The sequence below is a fragment of the Hyperolius riggenbachi genome, chromosome 9, assembly GCF_040937935.1.
Source record: "Hyperolius riggenbachi isolate aHypRig1 chromosome 9, aHypRig1.pri, whole genome shotgun sequence".
Classification (NCBI taxonomy): domain Eukaryota; kingdom Metazoa; phylum Chordata; class Amphibia; order Anura; family Hyperoliidae; genus Hyperolius; species Hyperolius riggenbachi.
The window spans coordinates 8,486,541-8,513,476 of NC_090654.1; the positions used below are offsets into that span (position 1 = coordinate 8,486,541).

General features: G+C 42.4%; 1 protein-coding gene across 1 annotated transcript in view; it reads left to right on the forward strand.

Annotated features, from left to right (window-relative positions):
* LOC137532382 (inter-alpha-trypsin inhibitor heavy chain H3-like) overlaps window positions 1-26,936 on the forward strand; it is a 120,474-nt gene that overhangs the window by 10,963 nt on the left and 82,575 nt on the right. The window contains exons 6-9 of the mRNA XM_068252815.1: window positions 3,237-3,341; window positions 17,527-17,689; window positions 24,700-24,810; window positions 25,165-25,290. Of these exons, the coding sequence (XP_068108916.1) occupies window positions 3,237-3,341; window positions 17,527-17,689; window positions 24,700-24,810; window positions 25,165-25,290 (505 nt within the window). The remainder of the gene's footprint in view (window positions 1-3,236; window positions 3,342-17,526; window positions 17,690-24,699; window positions 24,811-25,164; window positions 25,291-26,936) is intronic.

Genomic DNA, 26,936 nt, shown 5'->3' on the forward strand with positions numbered 1-26,936 from the left:
CGGCAGACCTTTTACACTACTGTTAAAGTCATGTATAAATCTAATTTAAAAAAATGCTGCGCTGCCCAAATGATATCAACCCTTCTCCAATGAAGAGAAGTATACGAATAATTGCACAAACAATCAACTTAGTCACATCAAGTCCACCAAGTGCGCTGTGGCTCCTCCTGTTGAGAGTATACTTTCTTCTGGTGCTATGCACTCCACTGCGCGCTCATTCACATAACATAACCTGTATAAAACAACTCCACATAGCGTAATACTGTATGACCAACAGGTATATCAAACTCCGCAGTGCAGGTGATAAAAAGTGCTCACACGTGATCCCCACTGCCCTAGAAGTTAAAAGGCTCACCAGATAGGATCCCCCATATCACAGGTGGCAATCTGACATCAGAATATGTGTATCACTCAGGACATCAGTGACCACATCCAGTTGCGATAAAAGCCGCCTTTAATAAAACATATATAACAACATCATCGTGCAGCATATTTGTTCCACATTAAAAACACACTGCGCCTCTCGCGCACTCATAAAACTTACAAGATCCCACTGGGGGTAAGTTAGCATGTCACAGCGGCAAGTCCCTCTAATTCAAACGCGCTAGAACTCTCTCAGCCGTTCGCGGCGTCCCGCTCTATCGGCTCACGCGCCTCCGGACTTCCGCGTCTCCAACCACGTGACTGGTGATGAAACTCGTAGGGCGGAGCCAGTACGCCTGACGCAGGTCACGTGGTTGGAGACGCGGAAGTCCGGAGGCGCGTGAGCCGATAGAGCGGGACGCCGCGAACGGCTGAGAGAGTTCTAGCGCGTTTGAATTAGAGGGACTTGCCGCTGTGACATGCTAACTTACCCCCAGTGGGATCTTGTAAGTTTTATGAGTGCGCGAGAGGCGCAGTGTGTTTTTAATGTGGAACAAATATGCTGCGCGATGATGTTGTTATATATGTTTTATTAAAGGCTGCTTTTATCGCAACTGGATGTGGTCACTGATGTCCTGAGTGATACACATATTCTGATGTCAGATTGCCACCTGTGATATGGGGGATCCTATCTGGTGAGCCTTTTAACTTCTAGGGCAGTGGGGATCACGTGTGAGCACTTTTTATCACCTGCACTGCGGAGTTTGATATACCTGTTGGTCATACAGTATTACGCTATGTGGAGTTGTTTTATACAGGTTATGTTATGTGAATGAGCGCGCAATGGAGTGCATAGCACCAGAAGAAAGTAAAGTCATGTATATTTGGCCCCACCCATGACTATGCCCACATTCTGCTGCGTGACCACGCCCATTTTTCATTTTTAAGGGTGAGCCCACTCACCTCTTTTCTCAGGTCTAGACCCCTGGACATAGCGGCTGCTGGGGGCTGGAGGAAGCCCCAGGTAAGTACAGTAGGTGGCATTTTTTGGGCAGCTTGGATATTCCCTTTAAGCGGGTGAATTTGTTTCCTGGAGAAGAACATACTTTGGCATTAAAAGTAGAATACCAGAAACACAGCTAATGATCTTGTGAAATGCTAAAGGAAAGGGTAGTATATATTTATACAGTATATCCACAGGAAAAAGTCATACATTGACATACACTGAAAGGCTGATCAGCAAAGCAGGAGCCTCCATAAAAAGTCATACCGCAGTTTGCAAGAGCTCTTGGGACAAAGCCCATACTTTCTAAGGAAATGTCCTCTAGTGAAGTCTATAAAATCCACCATAAAACTGACCATAATGACCATTGTTAAAGAGAACCTGTACTGAGTAAAATTATTTAAAATAAACACATGAGGTAACTTCAAATGAACATTACATAGTTATCTTGCCATCAGTTCCTCTCAGAAGCTCACCATTTTCTTCTTACAGTGATCCCTTCCAGTTCTGACAACATTTTGTCAGAACTGAAATATATCAGTTGCTGTCAGTTATATATCAGTTGCTGCCAGTTATAGCTGGGAGGAAAACTGATGTACCAGGTAATGTCCATGTTTCCTTATGGCTCAAGTGGGCGATGTTACAGTTTAACTGTGTGCTGACCAGAAAGCTGTTATGGGTAATGGCCATTTTCAAAATGGAGGACGGAAAATTCCCTTGATCATAGTGAACAAATAGGACGCGGGACAGGAGAAAGATACTGAGGAGTAGACTACATGGAAGGTAAGTATGACTTGTGTATGCTTATGTTGACTTTTAATTTTCAGTTCAGGTTTTCTTTAAGTTTGGAAGAAAATGGTTGAGGTTTGTAAGCCAAAGAACAGCATCCCAGAGAATTAGCATCCAACTCATTATCTCAAATCAGCGGCTTTCCTCACATTATTTCAGAAGTTACTTTCTTAGAAGCTGATAGAGTAGATCATGAAATTGAGTATCTCCTCCTAACAGTACATTTTATAGGCAAACCACAGAGTATTAAAATGGATCCGAGATGAAAAACTAGCTATGACAAGTAACTTTTCTATATATCTTATCTAACGTTTAGATAGTTTACACAGCAAATCTAGCTGCAAACAGCTTCAACAGTATATGATTATTTCTTCCTGTGATACAATGAGAGCGGCCATGTCCTGCTTGTCATCATCAAACTCCACTCCCCTCTCCTCCTCTCTCCTCCCCTCTGCCTCTGAAATCTCTGGCTGGTAATGCCTCCTTCCCCCCGTCCCCAGGCTGAGCTCCCATGAGCCTTTGCTACATGGGTCTCAGAGTGCCAAGGCACTGGAGGAGCTGTGGGCGAGGCTGGTTTAGTTTATAGGGAATTAGAGTATTAAAACAAAACAACGCAAAAAAGTATTTGGCTTGAGGAATGCCCTATAAACTATATGAAAGGCACAATCATGCAATGAGTAAAAATGTATCTCAGATCCACTTTAAGTTGTGTTTAAAGAACACCTGAAGTGACAGGGATATGAAGGCTGCCATGTTTATTTCCTGTTGAACAATACCAGTTGCCAGGCAGTCCTGCTGATCTATTTGGCTGCAGTAGTGTCTGAATTACACCAGAAACATGCATGCAGCTAATCCAGTCACACCTAAGTCAGAGCACCTGATCTGCATGCTTGTTCAGGGTCTGTGGCTAAACGTATTAGAGGCAGAGGATCAGCAGGACAGCCAGGTGATCTGCATTATTTAAAAGGAAAGAAATATGGCAGCCTCCATTTCACCCTCACTTCAGGTGTGATTTAACGAGCATGAAATAAATTGTGATACAAACTGACCACATATTGATTTCTTGTGGCCTTTATTGCAGGACAATCGATGGGAAAGCCTATGTGGGGGAGATTAAGGAAAAGGAGGCAGCCAAGAAACAATACCAAGCAGCCGTCTCCAGGGGGCAAACCGCCGGACTGGTCAGGTAAGGGAATTATTCCTGTACAGGGCCTCTTTACTGCATTCTACTATATGTCACTACAGGGCCTCTTTACTGCATTCTGCTATATGTCACTACAGGGCCTCTTTACTGCATTCTGCTATATGTCACTACAGGGCCTCTTTACTGCATTCTGCTATGTGTCACTACAGGGCCTCTTTACTGCATTCTGCTATATGTCACTACAGGGCCTCTTTACTGCATTCTGCTATATGTCACTACAGGGCCTCTTTACTGCATTCTGCTATATGTCACTACAGGGCCTCTTTACTGCATTCTGCTATGTGTCACTACAGGGCCTCTTTACTGCATTCTGCTTCTATGTCACTACAGGGCATCTTTACTGCATTCTGCTATATGTCACTACAGGGCCTCTTTACTGCATTCTGCTATATGTCACTACAGGGCCTCTTTACTGCATTCTACTATATGTCACTACAAGGCCTCTTTACTGCATTCTGCTATATGTCACTACAGGGCCTCTTTACTGCATTCTGCTATATGTCACTACAGGGCCTCTTTACTGCATTCTGCTATATGCCACTACAGGACCTCTTTACTGCATTCTGCTATATGTCACTACAGGGCCTCTTTACTGCATTCTGCTATATGTCACTACAGGGCCTCCTTACTGCATTCTACTATATGTCACAACAGGGCTTCTTTACTGCATTCTTCTATATGTCACTACAGGGCCTCTGTACTGCATTCTGCTATATGTCACTACAGGGCCTCTTTACTGCATTCTGCTATATGTCACTACAGGGCCTCTTTACTGCATTCTGCTATATGTCACTACAGGGCCTCTTTACTACATTCTGCTATATGTCACTACAGGGCCTCTTTACTGCATTCTGTTATATGTCACTACAGGGCCTCTTTACTGCGTTCTACTATATCTCACTGCAGTCTACTGGACCTCTTTACTGCATTCTGCTACATTTCACTACGGGGCCTCTTTACTGCATTCTGCTATATGTCACTACAGGGCCTCCTTACTGCATTCTGCCATATGTCACTGCAGGGCCTCTTTACTGCATTCTGCTATAAGTCACTACAGGGCCTCTTTACTGCATTCTGCTATATGTCACTACAGGGCCTCTTTACTGCATTCTGCTATATGTAACTACAGGGCCTCTTTACTGCATTCTGCTATAGGTCACTGCAGGGCCTCTTTACTGCATTCTGCTATATGTCACTACAGGGCCTCTTTACTGCATTCTGCTATATGTCACTACAGAGCCTCTGTACTGCATTCTACTATATGTCATTACAGGGCCTCTTTACTGCATTCTGCTATATGTCACTACAGGGCCTCTTTACTGCATTCTGCTATATGTCACTACAGGGCCTCTTTACTACATTCTGCTATATGTCACTACAGGGCCTCTTTACTACATTCTACTATGTGTCACTACAGAGCCTCTTTACTGTATTCTGCTAAATTTCAGCAAGGCTTGGTGTACAGAGGCGCCAGAGTAGAATAAAAACGTTTAAAAACCGTCTAAAAGAGGGGGATGTTCAGGTGGACTTACCTCCCTCAAAAATATAAAACTCAATTGAGTCACAATTATTATTATTATTATTATTATTTATTTATAAAGCGCCAACATATTCCGTGGTGCTGTACAATGTAAGAAAACAAACAAGGGATACATAATAATACAGACAATGATATACATCAAATATGAACACTGATACAAAATACAGCACTGCTGATTACAATTAACATGATGACTAAAATGTATAAATGTCTAACAGTGTGCAAGCAATTAAATTAATAACAGTCCATGACACAAAAGGGTGAGAGCCCTGCCCTTGCGAGCTTACAATCTAAAGAAATGGGGTGGAAACAAGAGGTGGGGATGTATACAGTATATGTACAGGCAGTGCGCAATTAGGTTATTTAGTGGGTGCATGGCCTAAGCTAGACAATATGCTTGTCGGAAAAGGTGGGTTTTGAGGGAGCGTTTAAAAATTTCAAAGGTGGGAGAGTGGCAAATGTGTTGTGGAGGGGCATTCCAGAGGAGGGGTGAGGCACGCGAGAAGTCTTGTACACGTGAATGTGAGGAGGTAATTGTAGAAGAGGATAGAAGAAGCTTGTGTGCAGATCTGAGATTGCGGTTGGGTTGGTATCTGGAGACTAGTGAGGAGATGTACAGGGGAGAGAGATTGTGGAGAGCTTTGTAGGTTAGGGTTAAGAGTTTGAACTGAATCCTCTGGGTAATTGGTAGCCAGTGAAGAGCTTGACAGAGAGGGTCAGCAGAGGAAGAGCGAGAGGAGAGATGAATGAGTCGAGCAGCAGAGTTCAGTACAGAATTGAGCGGTGTTAGTCGGTTAGTTGGAAGTCCACCAAGCAATATATTGCAATAGTCCAATCGAGATATAATAAGAGCATGTACTAACATTTTGGTTGTGTCATGGGAGAGAAAGGGTCGGATACGTGCTATGTTTTTCAGTTGGAAATGGCAGGAGCTGGTTAGGGAGTTAATGTGAGGAGTAAATGAGAGAGAAGAATCAAATATTACCCCCAAGCACCGTGCTTTGGGAACTGAGGTTATAGACGTGTTGTTAACATTTATTGTAATATCAGGCAAAGGGGTGGACAGGGATGGTGGAAAGACTATTAGTTCAGTTTTATTCATATTAAGTTTTAAGAAGCGAGAGGACATGAAAGAGGAGATAGCGGACAGGCAGTCGGGAACCCGTGTGAGGAGGGAGTTAAGGTCTGGGGCCGAGAGGTACAGTTGTGTATCGTCTGCATATAGGTGGTATTGGAAACCAAATGAGCTGATTAAGTTACCAAGACCGTGCATGTAGATGGAGAAGAGGAGGGGAACGAGGACAGAGCCTTGAGGTACCCCTCCAGACAGAGGATGTGAAGAGGAGGCCTGATCTAAATAAGAAACAGTGAAAGACTTTCCAGAGAGGTAGGAAGATATCCAGGAGAGAGAGAGGTCCTTTATTCCTATAGATGAAAGGATCTGTAGGAGTAGAGTGTGGTCGACAGTGTCGAATGCTGATGACAGATCTAGTAGGATGAGTATGGAATAATAGCCTTTGGATTTAGCTGTGAGGAGATCATTAGCTACTTTGGTGAGGGCTGTTTCAGTGGAGTGGTTTGGCCGGAAGCCAGATTGGAACTGATCAAGCAAGGAATTTGCAGATAAATACTGACTTAGTTCAGCATGAATGTGGCGTTCAAGTAATTTAGATGCAAATGGAAGAAGTGACACTGGGACACTAGTGGTGTTACAACAGCCCTCTTGAGTGAGGATGGAAAAATTCCGGTGGAGAGGGATAGGTTAAACAGCGATGTTAGGGCAGGGATGAGGGATGTGGATAGCTGTGGAATGAGATGTGATGGGATAGGATCCAACGAACAGGTGGTTAGATGGGATTTGGAGATAAGGGAAGAGAGCGAATGTTCGGAGAGTGGAGAGAAACTGGAAAGAGAGCAGTCAACAAGAGGAGTGGAGGTGGAGTTTGATGTCTGCGTGGAAAACACACTACGGATTTTTGCAATTTTATCTGTAAAGTATGTTGCAAATTCTTCAGCTGATAAGCATGAAGAAGGAGGAGGAGGGGGTGGACGGAGAAGGGAGTTGAAAGTAGTGAACAGGCGCTTTGGATTGTGCAAGTGGGAGGATATGAGGGAGGAGAAGTATGATTGTTTTGCAGAAGAGAGAGCGGTTTTAAACTTGTTCAACTCTTTTTTGTAAGTAATGAATTATTAGTATTAGTTTTTCTCCAACGGCGTTCAGCTACCCTAGAGCACCCCTTTAGCTGTTTAGTAGCTTTGGTCATCCAGGGTTGGCGACTGACACGGTGTGGGCGGACATTGGTGAGGGGTGCGATTTCATCCATGACTTGCCTGATTGAGCAGTGATAGTGTGTAGCTGCTGAGTCAGGGTCAGTGAATGGTTGTGTGAGGAGAGGTGCCAAGGCATCAGAGACAGATTGCATGTCTATGTTGCGGTAGTTCCTGCGTGTATATGAGCGTGCTTGAGGCAGGGTGGTAGGAAGAGAGGAGGAAAGAGAGAAGTTTAGTAAGTTATAATCAGAGAGCGGGAGAGGAGTATTAGTGAAATCAGTGATAGAACAGAGACGAGTGAATATGAGGTCAAGTGTATGACCATTAGAGTGAGTTGGAGCAGTGGACCACTGAGACAGGCCGTAGGAGGAAGTAAGTGACAGAAGTTTAGTGGCGGCAGAATTGTTGGTGTCAACATGAATGTTAAAGTCACCCATAATGATGGTAGGGATATCGGAGGACAGGAACTGGAGGAGCCATGCAGAGAAGTGATCTAGGAAGAAGGAAGGAGGGCCAGGAGGGTGGTAGATTATTGCGATCTGGAGGTTAGAGGGAGAGTATAGACGGACTGCATGGACTTCAAAGGAAGGTAGAGAAAGAGAAGGAATGGGGGTGAGTGGCTTGAAGGAGCATCTATCAGAGAAAAGAATGCCCACACCACCGCCATGTTTATTCCCACTTCTAGGTGTGTGACTAAAGTGGAATCCCCCATAAGAGAGGGCGGCAGGTGAGACCGTGTCAGAGGGCGTCAGCCATGTTTCTGTGACTCCAAAGAAGGTGAAGGCGTTGGAATTGAAAAGGTCATGGATGAAAGGAAGTTTGTTGCAGACTGAGCGGGCATTCCAGAGAGCAGCAGAGATAGGTGGGGGAGGAGGGGGGAGAAGAGGAATATTAATAAGGTTGTGGCAGTTTCGGTGTGTATGTGGTTGGCTGTTTGCAGTGCGATTAGTGTGCGATTAGTGTGCAAGAGTGAGGAGTGAGCCGGCAGAGAGGGGGGAAGGGGGGGCCCCTAAGGTGAGGGAGGGGGGGGGAGGCTTCCCCCCCCTCCCCGCTGCTCTGCACAATTTCCCCCCTTCCTGCGCTGTGCCCCCCTCCTCAGCTCTGGGACCCCCACTAACTGGGGATATCTGCCGCCAATCTCGTCGCATTTTTGGGGAAATCTGCAGCCAATCTCGTTGCATTTGTGGGGAAATCTTCTGCCAATCTCGTTACATTTGTGGGGAAATCTGCCAATCTCGTTACATTTGTGGGGAAATCTGCCAATCTCGTTACATTTGTGGGGAAATCTGCCAATCTCGTTACATTTGTGGGGAAATCTGCCAATCTCGTTACATTTGTGGGGAAATCTGCCAATCTCGTTGCATTTGTGGGGATATCTGCTGCCAATCTCATTACGTTTGTGGGGAAATCTGCCAATCTCGTTACATTTGTGGGGAAATCTGCCAATTTCGTTACATTTGTGGGGAAATCTTCTGCCAATCTCGTTACATTTGTGGGGAAATCTTCTGCCAATCTCGTTACATTTGTGGGGAAATCTGCTGCCAATCTCGTTGCATTTGTGGGGAAATCTGCTGCTAATAAGATTGTATTTGTGGGGATATCTGCTGCCAATCTGATTGCATTTTTGGAGAATCTGCTATCACTCTAATTGCATTTTGTGGTGAAACTGCTGCCATTTTTTTTTTTTGTGGGGGTGGGGGTGGCCGGCCCTCCACCATGTGGTCTGGAAAAAAAACGGCCCTCCGAGCCCGCAAAAGTTAGACAGCACTGTTTTAGAGGATGGGGGTCGTGGGGGGTGGTAGGTCGGAGCACTTTTAGAGACTGGGGTCGGGAGGGGAGGGGGGGGGGGGCGTTGGAACAAAAAACAAGCTGAAAAGGCTCCATGTTATGTGACAGATATCACAATTCTGTCACAGCACTGCATTTATCATGTGGTAGAGATAGGTCTAATTATGTGAGGTAAAAGACATGCAAACACGCACCTTATTTCACTTCAGAATTCAAGTGTGAGGTATTTTACTACTAAATACCACACATTTATAGTAGAAAATTACCACATGAATTACCTCATGAAATTACATGAGGTAAAACTTTACTTAAACTACCAGAATTCAAAAGTTGATTTCCCTCATGAGGTAATCCCAATTTCATGAGGTAATTATTTACTAAACGCTACCAGAATTGAGCCCTATGGGTCTAGATGCAGAAGTGAGCGCCTCTGGACACACCTGCGAAACGCGTTGCACTAAGTGGAGTTCAATAAAATATTTTTGTATTGATATATTGTGACTCAATTGAGTTTTATATTTTTGAGGGAGGTAAGTCCACCTGAACATCCCCCTCTTTTAGACGTTTTTTAAACGTTTTTATTCTACTCTGGCGTCTCTGTACACCAAGCCTTGCTGAAATCTTGAGTCCACCCTCGGTGGAGGGGTGCTACCCCGTTTCCTATCTACAGAGAGCGACATCTTAAAAACCTGAGTGGGGTCAGGTTCTAATACTCCCCACCTGCACTTGAAGTGGTTGCCTATGGGTAACCCATGTTTGTGAGTATATCTAAATATTTTGCTTTTAACCACAACCAACTTAACAATATTACACCATATCGGGCTCTCGATTCCTCTTTGTTCTTCCAAGCGTATTCTGCTATATGTCACTACAGGGCCTCTTTACTGTATTCTGCTATATGTCACTACAGGGCCTCTTTACTGCATTCTGCTATAAGTCACTACATGGCCTCTTTACTGAATTCTGCTATATGTCACTACAGGGCCTCTTTACTGTATTCTGCTATATGTCACTACAGGGCCTCTTTACTGCGTTCTGCTATATGTCACTACAGGGCCTCTATATTACATTCTGCTATATGTCACTACAGGGCCTCTTTACTGCATTCTGCTACATGTCACTACAGGGCCTCTTTACTGTATTCTGCTATATGTCACTACAGGGCCTCTTTACTGCGTTCTGCTATATGTCACTACAGGGCCTCTTTACTGCATTCTGCTACATGTCACTACAGGGCCTCTTTACTGTATTCTGCTATATGTCACTACAGGGCCTCTTTACTGCGTTCTGCTATATGTCACTACAGGGCCTCTTTACTGCATTCTGCTATATGTCACTACAGGGCCTCTTTACTGCATTCTGCTATATGTCACTACAAGGCCTCTTTACTGCATTCTGCTACATGTCACTACAGGGCCTCTTTACTGCATTCTGCTATATGTCACTACAGGGCCTCTTTACTGCATTCTGCTATATGTCACTACAGGGCCTCTTTACTGCATTCTGCTATATGTCACTACAAGGCCTCTTTACTGCATTCTGCTACATGTCACTACAGGGCCTCTTTACTGCATTCTGCTATACGTCACTACAGGGCCTCTTTACTGCATTCTACTATATGTCACTACAGGGCCTCTTTACTACATTCTGCTATATGTCACTACACGGCCTCTATATTACATTCTGCTATGTCAGTACAGGGCCTCTTTACTACATTCTACTATGTGTCACTACAGGGCCTCTTTACTGCATTCTGCTCTATGTCACTACAGGGCCTCTTTACTGCATTCTGCTATATGTCACTACAGGGCCCCTTTACTGCATTCTGCTATATGTCACTACAGGGCCTCTTTACTGCATTCTGCTATATGTCACTACAGGGCCTCTTTACTGCATTCTGCTATATGTCACTACAGGGCCTCTTTACTGCATTCTGCTATATGTCACTACAGGGCCTCTTTACTGCATTCTGCTATATGTCACTACAGGGCCTCTTTAAGTCAGAGTCAGAGAGATGTTATTCTATTGTGTGATCCAGCAGCACTTGCAGGATGTGTCTCTCCCCCTCTTCCCAGGAATAGCATGTTGCCCTGTGGACGTTCGCTAGTTTCCCCCGCTGTGTTTGCATTTATGTACTTGTGCAATGTAACCTTACATATTTGTCCTGCAATATGTTTGCCTTCTGCACTGGCTGCTGCACTTTGCTCTGTATCTGTACAAGGTCTGTATACACATCATTTCCAGTGAATTCTACTGACTTACTGGATGTGACTTAAAACAGAATTTTAGGCAAGTCAATTTAGCAAGCATTGCACCCGCCACCACCCACATAGTAACTGATATAATTATAAAAAACCTGCTCTATTTTGTGAAAGTAAAAAGTAGGATCTCATGACTAGTCCAGTTTATCTCGCACTAAACCAGGATGCCAGAGATACAGATATACAGGAGAATAAGTAGGAAAACCCCTGGAATACAGAGCTCAGATTTGGGCACTTTCTAGGATACCACACTGGCACTAGTGGTAATTAACGGCAAACAGAGGCCTAAGCAGAAATTTGGATGCCTGGTAAAATGCTTTGTTAATATTATCTTTTATCACTTATATCATTGTTTATTTAATAACTCAGGTCAGAGCCGGGACAAGGTCCTCCAGCACCCAAGGCTGAGACACCAGAGTGCTCCCCTCCATCTCTCCCACCCCAGCCGTCACACACTGATTGCTGTTAGACTAAGAGGCTCCCCAGGGCCCCCAAAACCTTAATCTCTAGTTATCTGCCTTGCAGTCACTGCCATGTATCCCCTTTTCTTATTTCTCTCTGCTACAAACACAGTTGGGGAATGATAGCTGAGTGAGTTGTGCGCCCCCTCCTACACTGCGCCCTGAGGCTGGAGCCTCTCTAGCCTCTGCCTCGGCCCACCCTGCGCCCCCTCCTACACTGCGCCCTGAGGCTGGAGCCTCTCTCGCCTCTGCCCCACCCTGCGCCCCCTCCTACACTGCGCCCTGAGGCTGGAGCCTCTCTCGCCTCTGCCACGCCCTGTGTCCCTCCTACACTGCGCCCTGAGGCTGGAGCCTCTCTCTCCTCTGCCTCGGCCCTGCCTCCGGTATTTTAATTTTTTTGTGGTTCGGTGGGGGGAGGGGGGGGGTTAAGGTTAGGCATCAGGAAGGAGGGTTTAAGGTTAAGTGTTAGGGTGGGTGGGTTAGTGTTAGGCATCAGTAGTAGAGGGTTCTGTATGAGATTAGGGTTAGATTTAGCTGTAGTAAAATAGCAGTAATTTTTACTGATATTTTACTAATGAAAAATAACACTCTAAGGCCCGGTTCACATTAGCGGTTGTTTGCCAAACGGACCGGATGACCTGACCGGATCCGGACCGGATCCGGATCGGAACCGTACGGTTCTGATCCGGATCCGATCCGGATCCGGTCAGGTTGCATCAGGTGTCCATCAGGATGCGATCCGGATCCGTTTGGCAAAAGTTCGTTAAAAACAAAAAAAAAGTTGGGGTCTGGGAGGTCAGCAGAAGGGGGACCTGTGGAATCAGGCCCTCTGCTGTTTAGCACTCACCTCCACCTCCGACATGCTGCCAACATCTCCGGATCCGGATCCAGCTGTGCTGCTCCACTCCAAAATGCTTGCCCATGTGTCCCCATCCAATATCGCCGCAACAATCCCCATAGGAAGTGGGGTAGAACATCCGGATTTCTCAGCCAGTGTGTTGTGCGCTCTCCGGTTCCCATTGGTTTGTATTGGCCGGATGGTGCAGTCCGGCTCCGCCCCGGATACGGCTGCCGGAGGAGCCGGATGAAAAAATAGCGCATGTTGGAACGGAGGCCGGAGTCCGGATCCGGCCCGGATCCGGTCCGGCTCCGGTTTGGCAGAACGGACGCATGTGAACGGACGCATAGGCTTTCATTGCTATGCCGTGCGTCCGTTCCGTCCGTTCTGCAAGCGGTGCGGCTCCGGCACGGCGATTCCGGAGGGCCACCGCAAGTGTGAACCGGGCCTAAAATAGTGAAATATCTGTAAACTAGTAGTAGGGCTCTAGGTCTTTTTTTTTTTTTTTTACCTCCGCCGCTGCTGCCAGTCACTGCGCGTGCACCCGCCGCACACACCAGACGCGTGCACCTGCCCGCCGCACGCAACTGTCCGCACACCCACCTCACTCCCTGGTCCCTCCAGCAGCCGTACCAGGGACACAGGGACGCTGCAAAACTGTTGGACACAGCGACACTTAGGTTTTTTTTAGGTCGGATGTTACCAACATTCTACTATTGGCTATATCCTGGCGCCCAAATTTCTTGGCACCTTTATTTCACACTAGCTTTTTCTAACCCTAAAACACTCAGTTACACAGTGACCAAGTTTGTGAGCTTTGCGGTCTTTGGCATCAATAATTTGCATTTAAATGAAATGAATCTGATTGGCTGTGGCTCCACCCCCTTCTCTGAATTTGAACCCCAGTCACCCAATGACCAACTGTACCAGGTTAGAGGCGTGTGCCATTTACAGTGCAAGAATGGCAGCAATTAAATATTAATATGTTGTGTTGTTCATATTAATTAACTACTTGTGTGCCCCAGTACAGTATATCTGCGCCCCAGTAGACTGCATCTCAATGCCCGGGGCGTAGATACATGCAGCTGCGCCGCGGCTGCCGTTGTCCGCACTCCCGCACTCAATCATGTCGTCGCTTGTTAGCTCGGAGATCAGTGAATGGTAACGCGGTTCCCATCCATTGAACTAAGCCGCCGTATAAATGATCGTCAGCTTTAATAAGAAGCCACGGTCATTGTGTAAAAGAAAAAAACAAGTTACACGTCCACGCTGTACTTCCTGTAAGCGTAATAGTACACTTACAAGACGCTTAGTTAAAAAATTACTGACCTTTGATTACCCAAATAAATCTTTTTGTACAAAAAAAAAAGGAAAAAGACAATTAAAAAAAAAATATGATTACATAATACAAATATTTTATTTGTATAAAATACTATTTGTAAAAATAATAGTTAAATAATACATTAGGGACTGAACTTTTTTAATATGTATGTCAATAGTGTATATTACTATTATTTTGAGAGAATCAATTAGTGGCGGATGCAAAACTGAAAAAAATGCACATTTATTTTCAAATAAAATATTATCGCCATACATTGTGCTCTGGAAATATTTTAAAAGTTGCAATAACCGGGACAATTAGGCAAATAAAGTGTGTGTGTTTTATCCACAGTAGAACGGTTTATTTTAAAACTGTAATGGCCGAAAACTGAGAAATAATTACTTTTTTCTTATTATTCCGATTAAAATGCATTTAAAATAAAATAATTCTTAGCATAATGTACTACCCAAAGAAAGCCTACTTGGTGGCGAAAAAAAAAGATATAGATCATTTCCGTGTGACAAGTAGTGGTAAAGTTATTGGGGAATGAATGGGAGGAGCGCTGAAAGGTGAATTGCTCTGGTCCACAAGGGGAAAAACTCCTCAGTCTTGAAGTGGTTAAAGTCCCTGAAAAAATGATTTGCATACATGATGCCCTCACAGCCATCCTGTACTAATTAGGCAAAATTTCCATGCATGAGGCACTTGCAAACAGGAAGTTGTTACATGACTTCTCCTCCTCTCCTATAAAGAAAAAGTGACACCCATGCTAACCTAGAAATAAAAAACACATATATAGATGAATACTAGTTCTACTTACATAACAGCTGAACTTGGTCACAGGGTGAATGAGATTAAGATTCAAGAAAGTGGGAGGAGCCAATCAAAATTCACCTATTGATTTTCAAAGGGAATGTTTAAACTGCTGCCATTCTTACACTGTTAATGGCAGAGGCTTCAAAGGCTTGTTACAGTCGGTCATTGGGTGACTGGGGTCCAAATTCACTAAAGGGGCGAAGCTAAAAACAGCCAGATTTCTTTGCTGGATAAACTGCTTCCATTAGCACAATTTTGATGCCAGGAACCCAAAAGCTCACAAACTTGGTCATTGAGTGACTGTGTGTCAAGGTTACAAAAAGTGGGTTGAGTCAAAAACAGATTTTTCTGGGAAATTGTAAACTGCAGACCTTCTTCACTGTTAATGGCAGGGTTCTCAAACTTTACACAGCTGGTTACTGGGTGACTGTGATTAATATTCAGGAAAGTGGGTGGAGCCTAAAAAAGCCAATCAAAATTCAACTGTTGATTTTCAAGGGGAATATTAGAATTGCTGCCATTCTTGCACTGTATTGGCACAAGCCTCAAACCTGGTAGAGTTGGTCATTGGGTCACTGGGGTTCAAATTCAGAAAAGGGGACAGAGCCACAAACAGCCAATCAGATTTGTTGCATTTCATGGGAAAATACAAATTATTGATGCCAAGGACCCCAAAGCTCACAAAGTTGGTAATTGAGTAGTGACTGTGTGTCCAGGTTACAAAAAGTGGGCGGAGCCAAAAACAAATTTCACTGGGAAAATATAAACTGCAGCCATTCTTACACTGTTTATGGAAGGGGTCCCAAACTTTGCCCAGATGGTCACTGGGTGACTGAGAGTAATATTCAGGGAAGTGGGTGGAGCCTATAACAGCCAATCAAAATTCACCTGTTGATTTTCAAGAGGAATATTTAAATTGCTTCCATTTTTACATTGTTAATAGCATTGGGTGACTGGGGTTCAAATGCTGGAGAGGGGCGGAGCCACAAACAGCCAATCTGATTTTTTTAATTTCTATGGGAATATACAAGTTATTGATGCCAAGGACCCCAAAGCTCACAAACTTGGTCATTGAGTGTTTGTGCGTTAGGGTTAGAAAGTGGGTGGAGCCAACACCAGTCAAATACATACCCGGGCAACGCCGGGTCATCAGTGGGTGGAGTGTTAATGGCAGGGTTCTTAAACTTTGCATAGTTGGACACTCAGCGAATGGGATTAATTTTCAGAATAGTGGGTGAAGCCTACAAAAGTGAATTAAACTTCACCTGTGGTTTTTCAAGGGGAATATTTAATTACTACCATTCTTGCATTGTTAATGGCACAGGCCTCAAACCTGGTACAGTTGGTCATTGGGTGACTGGGGGTTCAAATTCATAAAAGAGGGTGGAGCCACAAACATCCAATCAGATTTTTTAATTTCAATGCAAATTATTCATGCCAAAGACGGCAAAGCTCACAAACTTGGTCATTGAGTAATTGTGTGTTGGGGTTAGAAAAAGTGGGCGGAGCCAACACCAGCCAAATACATACCCGGGCAACGCCGGGCAATCAGCTAGTCATTTATAAAAAGTGGTTGCTTTGAAATTCCAAGTGATTGTATCGAGCTCAAATTTTACATAATCGTAATTTTGCATCAAACTTTGCACTTATGACACCAGATTGTAATTCAATATTTCTGGCAAATTTGAAATTAAGTTGACTAGTAGTTATGTTTTGTAATTTCACAATTACTCAGAATCACACCAAAAATGCTTCTTTGGAAACAAGTCAAAGTATTTTTTACAAAAAGACCTTGTAGTTTTTGAAAAATTTTAGTTTTTAAAAAAAAATCAAAAAATCAAAATCAAAAAAATTAATGACTTGTTCCTACTATTCCCCAAACCATTCTGGTTTACGCAAATGTTTTCTTACTATGTATTTGAAAAATCATTTACACCTGCCACATTTGACGTTTTGCATATCATGCAAAATTTACTCATGGATTACGTGAAATCAATTCAATTTTGAAATCGTAATTACGCATCATCGTAATTAGAAAATTTTACATCAATTTTTGCGTATGTGAAATGAGCACTTCACTACCAGTGAAAGGTGAAACTAGAAGCTTTTATCATATTTTATATTATAATTATTAGCTATCCTAACAGAGTGGTGATGTCAGAGTTTCCTGTTTAACAAGATCCAATCACAACTGGGATTCTTCCTGTGTTTCTAGACGATGTATTGTACGTTGTGTTCACTTGTAAAGTGGGGCAATATGCAATTAACTATTTTTCCTGAGTTATCGCCTAAGAGGTCATTTTCATCTTCTCTTTACAATAACTTTTACGCATTTTACAATTGAAAATGTACCTAAAAGTCGGTGAAAAAAAATTCAGGAGAAAAAAAGTGCCTTGCACTTTGGCCAAAATTTGCTTAATTATTTGGGATTCTGCGTTTTGCGATGTTTCAATACTAATTCTTCAATTGTTTTTATGCAATTTTTCAGAATGTGATTTTCTTGTTCATATCAGTGAAGTAGTTTACACGAGAAAGTATCTAATTAACTTCAAAATTGGATGCGTTTTTTGTGTAACAAATGCAGGTTCTGGTTCTCTACGTTTCCATCAACTTACATTATACGCAGAACGCTTGTCCGTTCTGATAATAAGCCTACATGTAGGCCGTTTCTTTCTGCAGAAATAGCGCACAGCAATGCAAGTGAAATGTGATGCCGCTGACCTGCATTGCATGTGTGGTGGAAGCAAATGTGCATAAATTGTAAATCGCACACCAGCTCGGTTATGTGTGAAAACAGGGCCTCATGTGGGTGGGCGTGGCCGGTTGTGGTTTTATCAGTTTGTTAATCAGGTCAGTGATTTGTCATTTCAGGGCGTCTGGGAGGAAGACTGAGAAGTTTACGGTGTCCGTCAATATCGCGGCGCAGAGCAAAGTTACTTTTGAGCTGGTTTATGAAGAAATGCTGAAACGACATCTTGGAAAATATGAGATGTTCCTCAAGGTCAAACCAAAGACTCTCGTCAGAAGCTTCCAGGTACTTCACAATGCAATACGGCCTCATTACAGTGTGTGCCTGGGAAAGAGGGAGTTTAGCTGCTTATTGGACAATATGGTGACGAGAGATGGCCTACCAGACGTCAATTATTCCAGATGGCATTCAAATTGTAAGCAGCTTGAAAACAGAACAAATGCACCCCCTGCCATTTATGGCTGGCCCAATTATTATTATTATGTATTTATATAGCACTGACATCTTCTGCAGCACTTTACAGAGTACATAGCCATGTCACTGACTGTCCTCAGAGGAGCTCACACTCTAATCCTACCATAGTCATAGTCTAATGTCCTATCATATTATTATTATGTATTTATATAGCACTGACATCTTCTGCAGCACATTACAGAGTACATAGCCATGTCACTGACTGCCCTCAGAGGAGCTCACACTCTAATCCTACCATAGTCATAGTCTAATGTCCTACCATATTATTATTATTATTATTATTATGTATTTATACAGCACTGACATCTTCTGCAGCACATTACAGAGTACATAGTCATGTCACTGACTGTCCTCAGAGGAGCTCACAATCTAATCCTACCATAGTCATAGTCTTATGTCCTACCATATTATTGTTATGTATTTATATAGCACTGGCATCTTCTGCAGCACATTACAGAGCACATAGTCATGTCACTGACTGTCCTCAGAGGAGCTCACACTCTAATCCTACCATAGTCATAGTCTAATGTCCTACCATATTATTATTACGTATTTATATAGCACTGACATCTTCTGCAGCACTTTACAGAGTACATAGTCATGTCACTGACTGTCCTCAGAGGAGCTCACAATCTAATTCTACCATAATCATAGTCTAATGTCCTACCATATTATTATTACGTATTTATATAGCACTGACATCTTCTGCAGCACTTTACAGAGTACATAGTCATGTCACTGACTGTCCTCAGAGGAGCTCACAATCTAATCCTACCATAATCATAGTCTTATGTCCTACCATATTATTATTATGTATTTATATAGCACTGACATCTTCTGCAGCACATTACAGAATACATAGTCATGTCACTGACTGTCCTCAGAGGAGCTCACAATCTAATCCTACCATAATCATAGTCTTATGTCCTACCATATTATTATTATGTATTTATATAGCACTGACATCTTCTGCAGCACATTACAGAGTACATAGTCATGTCACTGAGTGTCCTCAGAGGAGCTCACAATCTAATCCTACCATAATCATAGTCTTATGTCCTACCATATTATTATTATGTATTTATATAGCACTGGCATCTTCTGCAGCACATTACAGAGCACATAGTCATGTCACTGACTGTCCTCAGAGGAGCTCACACTCTAATCCTACCATAGTCATAGTCTAATGTCCTACCATATTATTATTACGTATTTATATAGCACTGACATTTTCTGCAGCACTTTACAGAGTACATAGTCATGTCACTGACTGTCCTCAGAGGAGCTCACAATCTAATCCTACCATAATCGTAGTCGAATGTCCTACCATATTATTATTACGTATTTATATAGCACTGACATCTTCTGCAGCACTTTACAGAGTACATAGTCATGTCACTGACTGTCCTCAGAGGAGCTCACAATCTAATCCTACCATAATCATAGTCTTATGTCCTACCATATTATTATTATGTATTTATATAGCACTGACATCTTCTGCAGCACATTACAGAATACATAGTCATGTCACTGACTGTCCTCAGAGGAGCTCACAATCTAATCCTACCATAATCATAGTCTTATGTCCTACCATATTATTATTATGTATTTATATAGCACTGACATCTTCTGCAGCACATTACAGAGTACATAGTCATGTCACTGAGTGTCCTCAGAGGAGCTCACAATCTAATCCTACCATAATCATAGTCTTATGTCCTACCATATTATTATTATGTATTTATATAGCACTGGCATCTTCTGCAGCACATTACAGAGCACATAGTCATGTCACTGACTGTCCTCAGAGGAGCTCACACTCTAATCCTACCATAGTCATAGTCTAATGTCCTACCATATTATTATTACGTATTTATATAGCACTGACATTTTCTGCAGCACTTTACAGAGTACATAGTCATGTCACTGACTGTCCTCAGAGGAGCTCACAATCTAATCCTACCATAATCGTAGTCGAATGTCCTACCATATTATTATTACGTATTTATATAGCACTGACATCTTCTGCAGCACTTTACAGAGTACATAGTCATGTCACGGACTGTCCTCAGAGGAGCTCACAATCTAATCCTACCATAATCATAGTCTTATGTCCTACCATATTATTATTATGTATTTATATAGCACTGACATCTTCTGCAGCACATTACAGAATACATAGTCATGTCACTGACTGTCCTCAGAGGAGCTCACAATCTAATCCTACCATAATCATAGTCTTATGTCCTACCATATTATTATTATGTATTTATATAGCACTGACATCTTCTGCAGCACATTACAGAGTACATAGTCATGTCACTGAGTGTCCTCAGAGGAGCTCACAATCTAATCCTACCATAATCATAGTCTTATGTCCTACCATATTATTATTATGTATTTATATAGCACTGGCATCTTCTGCAGCACATTACAGAGCACATAGTCATGTCACTGACTGTCCTCAGAGGAGCTCACACTCTAATCCTACCATAGTCATAGTCTAATGTCCTACCATATTATTATTACGTATTTATATAGCACTGACATTTTCTGCAGCACTTTACAGAGTACATAGTCATGTCACTGACTGTCCTCAGAGGAGCTCACAATCTAATCCTACCATAATCGTAGTCGAATGTCCTACCATATTATTATTACGTATTTATATAGCACTGACATCTTCTGCAGCACTTTACAGAGTACATAGTCATGTCACTGACTGTCCTCAGAGGAGCTCACAATCTAATCCTACCATAATCATAGTCTTATGTCCTACCATATTATTATTATGTATTTATATAGCACTGACATCTTCTGCAGCACATTACAGAATACATAGTCATGTCACTGACTGTCCTCAGAGGAGCTCACAATCTAATCCTACCATAGTCATAGTGTAATGTCCTACCATATTATTATTATGTATTTATATAGCACTGACATCTTCTGCAGCACATTACAGAGTACATAGTCATGTCACTGACTGTCCTCAGAGGAGCTCACACTCTAATCCTACCATAGTCATAGTGTAATGTCCTACCATATTATTATTATGTATTTATATAGCACTGGCCTCTTCTGCAGCACATTACAGAGTGCATAGTCATGTCACTGACTGTCCTCAGAGGAGCACACAATCTAATCCTACCATAGTCATAGTCTAATGTCCTACCATATTATTATTATGTATTTATATAGCACTGACATCTTCTGCAGCACTTTACAGAGTACATAGTCATGTCACTGACTGTCCTCAGAGGAGCTCACACTCTAATCCTACCAAAGTCATAGTCTAATGTCCTGCCATATTATTATTATGTATTTATATAGCACTGACATCTTCTGCAGCACTGTACAGAGTACATAGTCATGTCACTTACTGTCCTCAGAGGAGCTCACAATCTAATCATACCATAGTCATAGTCTAATGTCCTACCATATTATTATTATGTATTTATATAGCACTGACATCTCCTGCAGCACATTACAGAGTACATAGTCATGTCACTGACTGTCCTCAGAGGAGCTCACAATCTAATCCTACCATAGTCATAGTCTAATGTCCTACCATATTATTATTATGTATTTATATAGCACTGACATCTCCTGCAGCACATTACAGAGTACATAATCATGTCACTGGCTGTCCTCAGAGGAGCTCACAATCTAATCCTACCATAGTCATAGTCTTATGTCCTACCATCGTAATTGCGTAATTTTGCAATTACTATGCGAATGCATAATGAAAACTTTTGGGACAAATCGTAATCATTTGTAATTTCATGTAAATTTTCCCATCATTTTTGCCTAATTTTGTGCCGACTTTAGTGGTTAGTAGCAAGCCCCCGCCCAAACTTGTTATTGCCACCAAAATTGCTACATATTTTAAGGTCGGTATAAGTTAAAAATATAAAGTTTTTCAGAAAGACCTTGTAGTTTTTGAGAAAATCGATTTTAGAAATGCAAAGGAAAAATGTCTTTTAAACTGTAATTTTTCTGAGTTTAAAAACATTTTTCTTTGCATTTTTAAAAACATTTTTCACAAAAACTACAAGGTCTTTTTGTAAAATAGTCCTATACCAACTATTCTCCTTAAAGAGGAACTTCAACCTAAACAAACATACTGTCATTAAGTTACATTAGTTATGTTAATTAAAATAGGCAGGTAATATAATATCTTACCCACACTGTTTTACAAGAACAGGCAAATGTTTGTGATTTCATGGGGGCAGCCATCTTTTTGGTTGAAAGGAGGTGACAGTGAGCATGAGATACAGTTCCAACTGTCCTGTGTCCTGATCACCCCTCCCAGCTGCGTGGGCTAGGCTTCAAATCTCAAATTCAAAATTTGAAAAAACAAATTTGCGCCAAAACAGCAGAACGAGAACAACAACATGAGAAATCCCATCATGCTTTGCACAGCATCAAGGGAAAAATGGACGGGCAGGTTTCTTTGATGGGGCGGAGCTTAGTTTCTTTGCAGCTAAAAATGAGGCTTGGGTAAGAAAAACAAAGTTCTGATGCCGTGAAACTGTTAAAGAAACACCAGGCCTTTTCAGTGCTGCTGAGTAGATTTTTAGTCTGGAGGTTCACTTTGACATATGTAGCAATTCTGGTGACAATAGCATGTATGGGGGCGTTACTATTCACTGCTACGGTCAGCACAAAATTACATGAAAATGTACTATATTTTTCGGACTATAAGACACTCCTTACCATAAGACGCACCTTGATTTAGAGGACAAAAACTATGCCCCCTTTGTACCTCTTATGTCTCCCTGTGTCCTCCTCTGTCCCCCTTGTGTCCTGCTGTAACCCCCATGTGTCTGCCTCTTTCCTTGTGTACTCCTCTATACCCCTTTGTGTCCCCCTTGTGTCCTCCTCTATGCCCTTTTGTGTCTCCCTTGTGTCTTCCTCTATGCCCCTTTGTGCCCTTGTGTCCTCCTCTTTGCCCCTTTGTGTCCCCCTGTGTCCTCCGTTTATCACCCTGTGTCCTCCTCTATGCCCTTTTGTGTCCCCCTGTGTCCTCCGCTTATCACCCTGTGTCCTCCTCTGCATGGGCACAGTACAGGGAGTCCCCGATATTGCAGCAGGTTGGAGGTTTATAATGGCAGGCGTTCTCAAGTCAGGAACTCCCTGCATTGGGACTATGAGATGCAGTGACTTTTTCCCCACTTTTGGGGGAGAAAAAGTAAGTCTTATAGTCCAAAAAATACAGAATACAAAATTACTAATGATTATACCAAATCAATTGAATTTACAAATCGTAATTATGTATAGGCGTAATTGTGAAAATGTACCTGAAATTCACTACTCTACTAAGCACTGCAGAAGATGTTGTCAAAATAAAAATACTAAATAATAATGTATGAAAAACATTCTAACACACTTAAAAAATATATGTGTGCCAAGAGGTTCTTGAGATGACATCACCCAAAGTACAATACTACAATAACATTTCTATCGCGCTTTTCTCCCATAGGACTCAAAGCGCTTAGGCTCTCTCAGATTCAGTAATTGATAGTAGGATGAAGTATTCACACAACAAAAGTTATATTTCTGCAAATGCCAAACTGAACAGGTGGGTTTTCAGTCTGGATTTAAACACGTCCAGAGATGGAGCTGTGCTGAGGTAAGGAGTTCCATAATGTGGGAGCGGCATGACAGAAGGCTCCGGGACCAAAAGTTTCCAGGTGGACTCTGGGTATGACTAGATTATTACAACCTTTGGATCTGAGATTGCACGGAGTGCTACGGAGGTGCAGCATTTCCTTCAAGTATCCAGGACCCAGATTATGAAGTGACTTAAGTAGACCGATTTTGAATAGGATCCCCTATTCTTTAGGTAGCCAGTGAAGGGAGTGCAGGACTGGCGTTATGTGGCAGTGACGGGGTTGGTTGGTTAGCAGTCTGGCAGCAGTATTCTGTATCAGCTGTAGGCGGTACAAGTCCTTTTTTGGAAGGCCGGTGTAGAGAGCATTGCAGTAGACAAGTCAGGATGTAATGAAGGCATGGACTAAGGTTGGTAGATCTTCTGGGGGGATGAGGTGCTTGATTTTTGCAATGTTCTTCAGGTGAAAATAGGATGATTTAACCACAGCAGAGATGTGAGTTCTGAAGTTTAAATCCCCATCAATTAGAACTCCCAGGCTACGCACATGATCAGAGCTGTGTGGATCCGTGCCTCCTATTCCCAGTGGTGAAGACTGCAAGTTAAGTTGTTGTCATGCGCTGCCCTCCGATCAGAAGGACTTCAGTTTTTTCTGTGATTAGTCTCAGCCAGTTGTCATTCATCCATTGCTGTAGTTCGGCTAAGCGGGAGTTTATAGTTAGAGTTGGGTCTGTCACACCAGGCTTGAAGGAAAGATATAGTTGGGTGTCGTCTGCATAGCAGTGGTAAGTCAGACCGTGTTTTTGGATTCGTTTTCCAAGCGGTAACATGATGTAAATAATGAAAAGCAGGGGAGAGAGGATTGAGCCCTGGGGCACCCCATACTTAAGTGGTACAGAGGTGGACAAGAAGGGCCCCATAGACACTTTTTGAGTTCTGCCACTGAAGAAGGGTTGGAACCACTGGAGAACTATGCCATCAATGCCACAGTATTCCTGTAGCCTGCTAATTAAGATGTCATGGTACATTGCATGGACACAGTAGGGGGTACATGGCCAATGCAAGAGGTAAATGCTGTAATAAATCTGAGGAACACTGCTCTAGAAGACGCTTTATTGCTATTGCAAAACAGATTCCTGTTTCATTAGCTTATAATACAGTATAATGCAGTTAAATTTCTTATTTATGGCCATACTTTGCATTTCAGATAGTGGTAGACATCCATGAGCCTCAAGGCATCAGCTTTCTAGATGCTCAAGCCACCTTCCTAACGAACGATCTACTGCCGACCATTCAGAAGTCTTTTTCTGGGGATAAGGTAATTCCATAAAAGCAAAGCTATGGAGGCTTGTATGGCAGCTCTGGCATTCCTCAATGTGAGAAGAAACTTTAGACTGGTTTGACACTGTATCTCTGCGGTTGGGGTGCACCGCGGTTGGGGTGCACCGCCAAAAACAGGCCTTATCATGTTAATACACGGTAATCCCTGTCTGGCAGCAGGCCAAGCAGGAAGTGGTGCTCACTTCCTGTGGCCAAGTTGATGACGTGAGCAGAGGTGTTTTGCTGAAATACGCTTCCGTGCATGAGCGACCGTATAAATATGGTAGCATCTCTTTGTTTGAATCAGCCGCCCCACTACTAGATACCGTACTAATGACAACCTTTATTTCAGGGCCACATCTCTTTCAAACCTACACTAGACCAGCAGCGGTCCTGTCCTACATGCACCACCACGTTACTGGATGGAGATTTCACTGTGACCTATGATGTCAACAGAGAATCCCCGGGAAACATTCAGGTAAGACAGATTGGCTGTTCTAAAAACGTCATAATCCACCAAGAAAACTCTAGCAAATGCATGTTGTGCAAACTCGAGTCTTTTCTGTAAAGCTGTGTGGCTGTTTTTCTTTTTGGTTATTTTTTACCAGAAGCCAAGTACGATAGTGCTCCTGCCAGAACAGACGGGTGTACCAGTCACCATATCAGTCCATTTTGGGTGGCTTTTGAACATCTCTTCTTGGATCCGTTTGACACACACCTTGCTCTCAAGACTGGATTTGGTTTTCTAAGTTTCCTGTTATGAATATAGTGAAGGCCAGAACTTCAGCTATGTCATTGCAGATGCATTATTATGTGATTAAATCAGGCATTTTGGAAGCACTCAGTATAGTGATGAGCATGACTTTCGAATAATCGTAATTTTACTTAATATTTCACAATTACGATGCAAAATCGTAATGTGAAATGTTTGGAAAAATTGTAACTTATTTAGCCTATGACTTTAATTTCGCAATTACGTGTCATTTTGCGTAATTTTCGCATTATTTTCTGCCTAATTTAGTTGTTAATACCAAATCCTCCATACATGCTGTGCTCACCAACATTGCTATGTATGTAATATGTACGTAATAGTGGCAACAAGTCAAAAAAATAAAGTTTTTCCGAAAGACCTTGTCGTTTTTGAGGAAACCTATTTTAAAGATGCAAAGGAAAATAGTTCTTAAACTGTAATTTTTCTGAGTTTATAAAATATTTTTCTTTGCATTTTCAAAATCAGTTTTCTTAAAAACTATCAGGTCCTTTTGGAAATTTTTTTTTGCCCTGTTCCCACTCTTCAGTAACCAAGAATCGAGGTCAGCACTCCACTGGCGATAATAAACTTGCGTTTATTGGAAGAGTTGCAATAAACGCAAGTTTATTATCGCCAGTGGAGTGCCGATCTCGATTCTTGGTTACTGTGAACATATTGGTGGAGTGGTAAGCCACGGAGTGTCTGAGCACCGGCGGACCAGGTGTGTGAAGCCTGGGTGGGTGAGGACCCCGGCATCCTGACTGTTTGCACTGTTCCCACTCTTCCCCTTAACATACGTAGCATGTATGGGGATTTTCCTATTAACCACTAAAGTGGGCACAAAATTACGCAAAATTATGATTAGATTATGCAAAAACCAATTACATTTTCAAATCGTAATTACGTATGGCCTTCATTATAAAATGTTAGACTGAATTTCGTCTAATCATAATTAGCACATTAGGATTATCACTAGCACTCAGGACCCCTCCGTTAAATCATCTTACAAGACAGGCAGACGTTTTTATTAAGTTTGTTCTTCCTGGAGATTAATTTTCATCTTTTGTAAAAATTTTATTTTTATCATCTTGCAGCTGAAAAAGTACTAAAACGTAGATAAAAAAGTAGGATCACAGTTACTTTAAGTAATTTCTGGCTTGGTGATAGCTTTAAAGGTATTTTATTGGTATGGTTTGATAATATCTCTTTAAAAAAAACGTAGGAGAGTTGTTAATAGGATACCTCATACAGGTCCAAATGTTTACAATGACCTCAGGTTTAAATGAATTGGTCCATTTTGAAGCTGCATATATTTGCATACAGATTTGCATCAACTCTGAAGTGTTTGCATATCATTGATCATCCCTACTCGT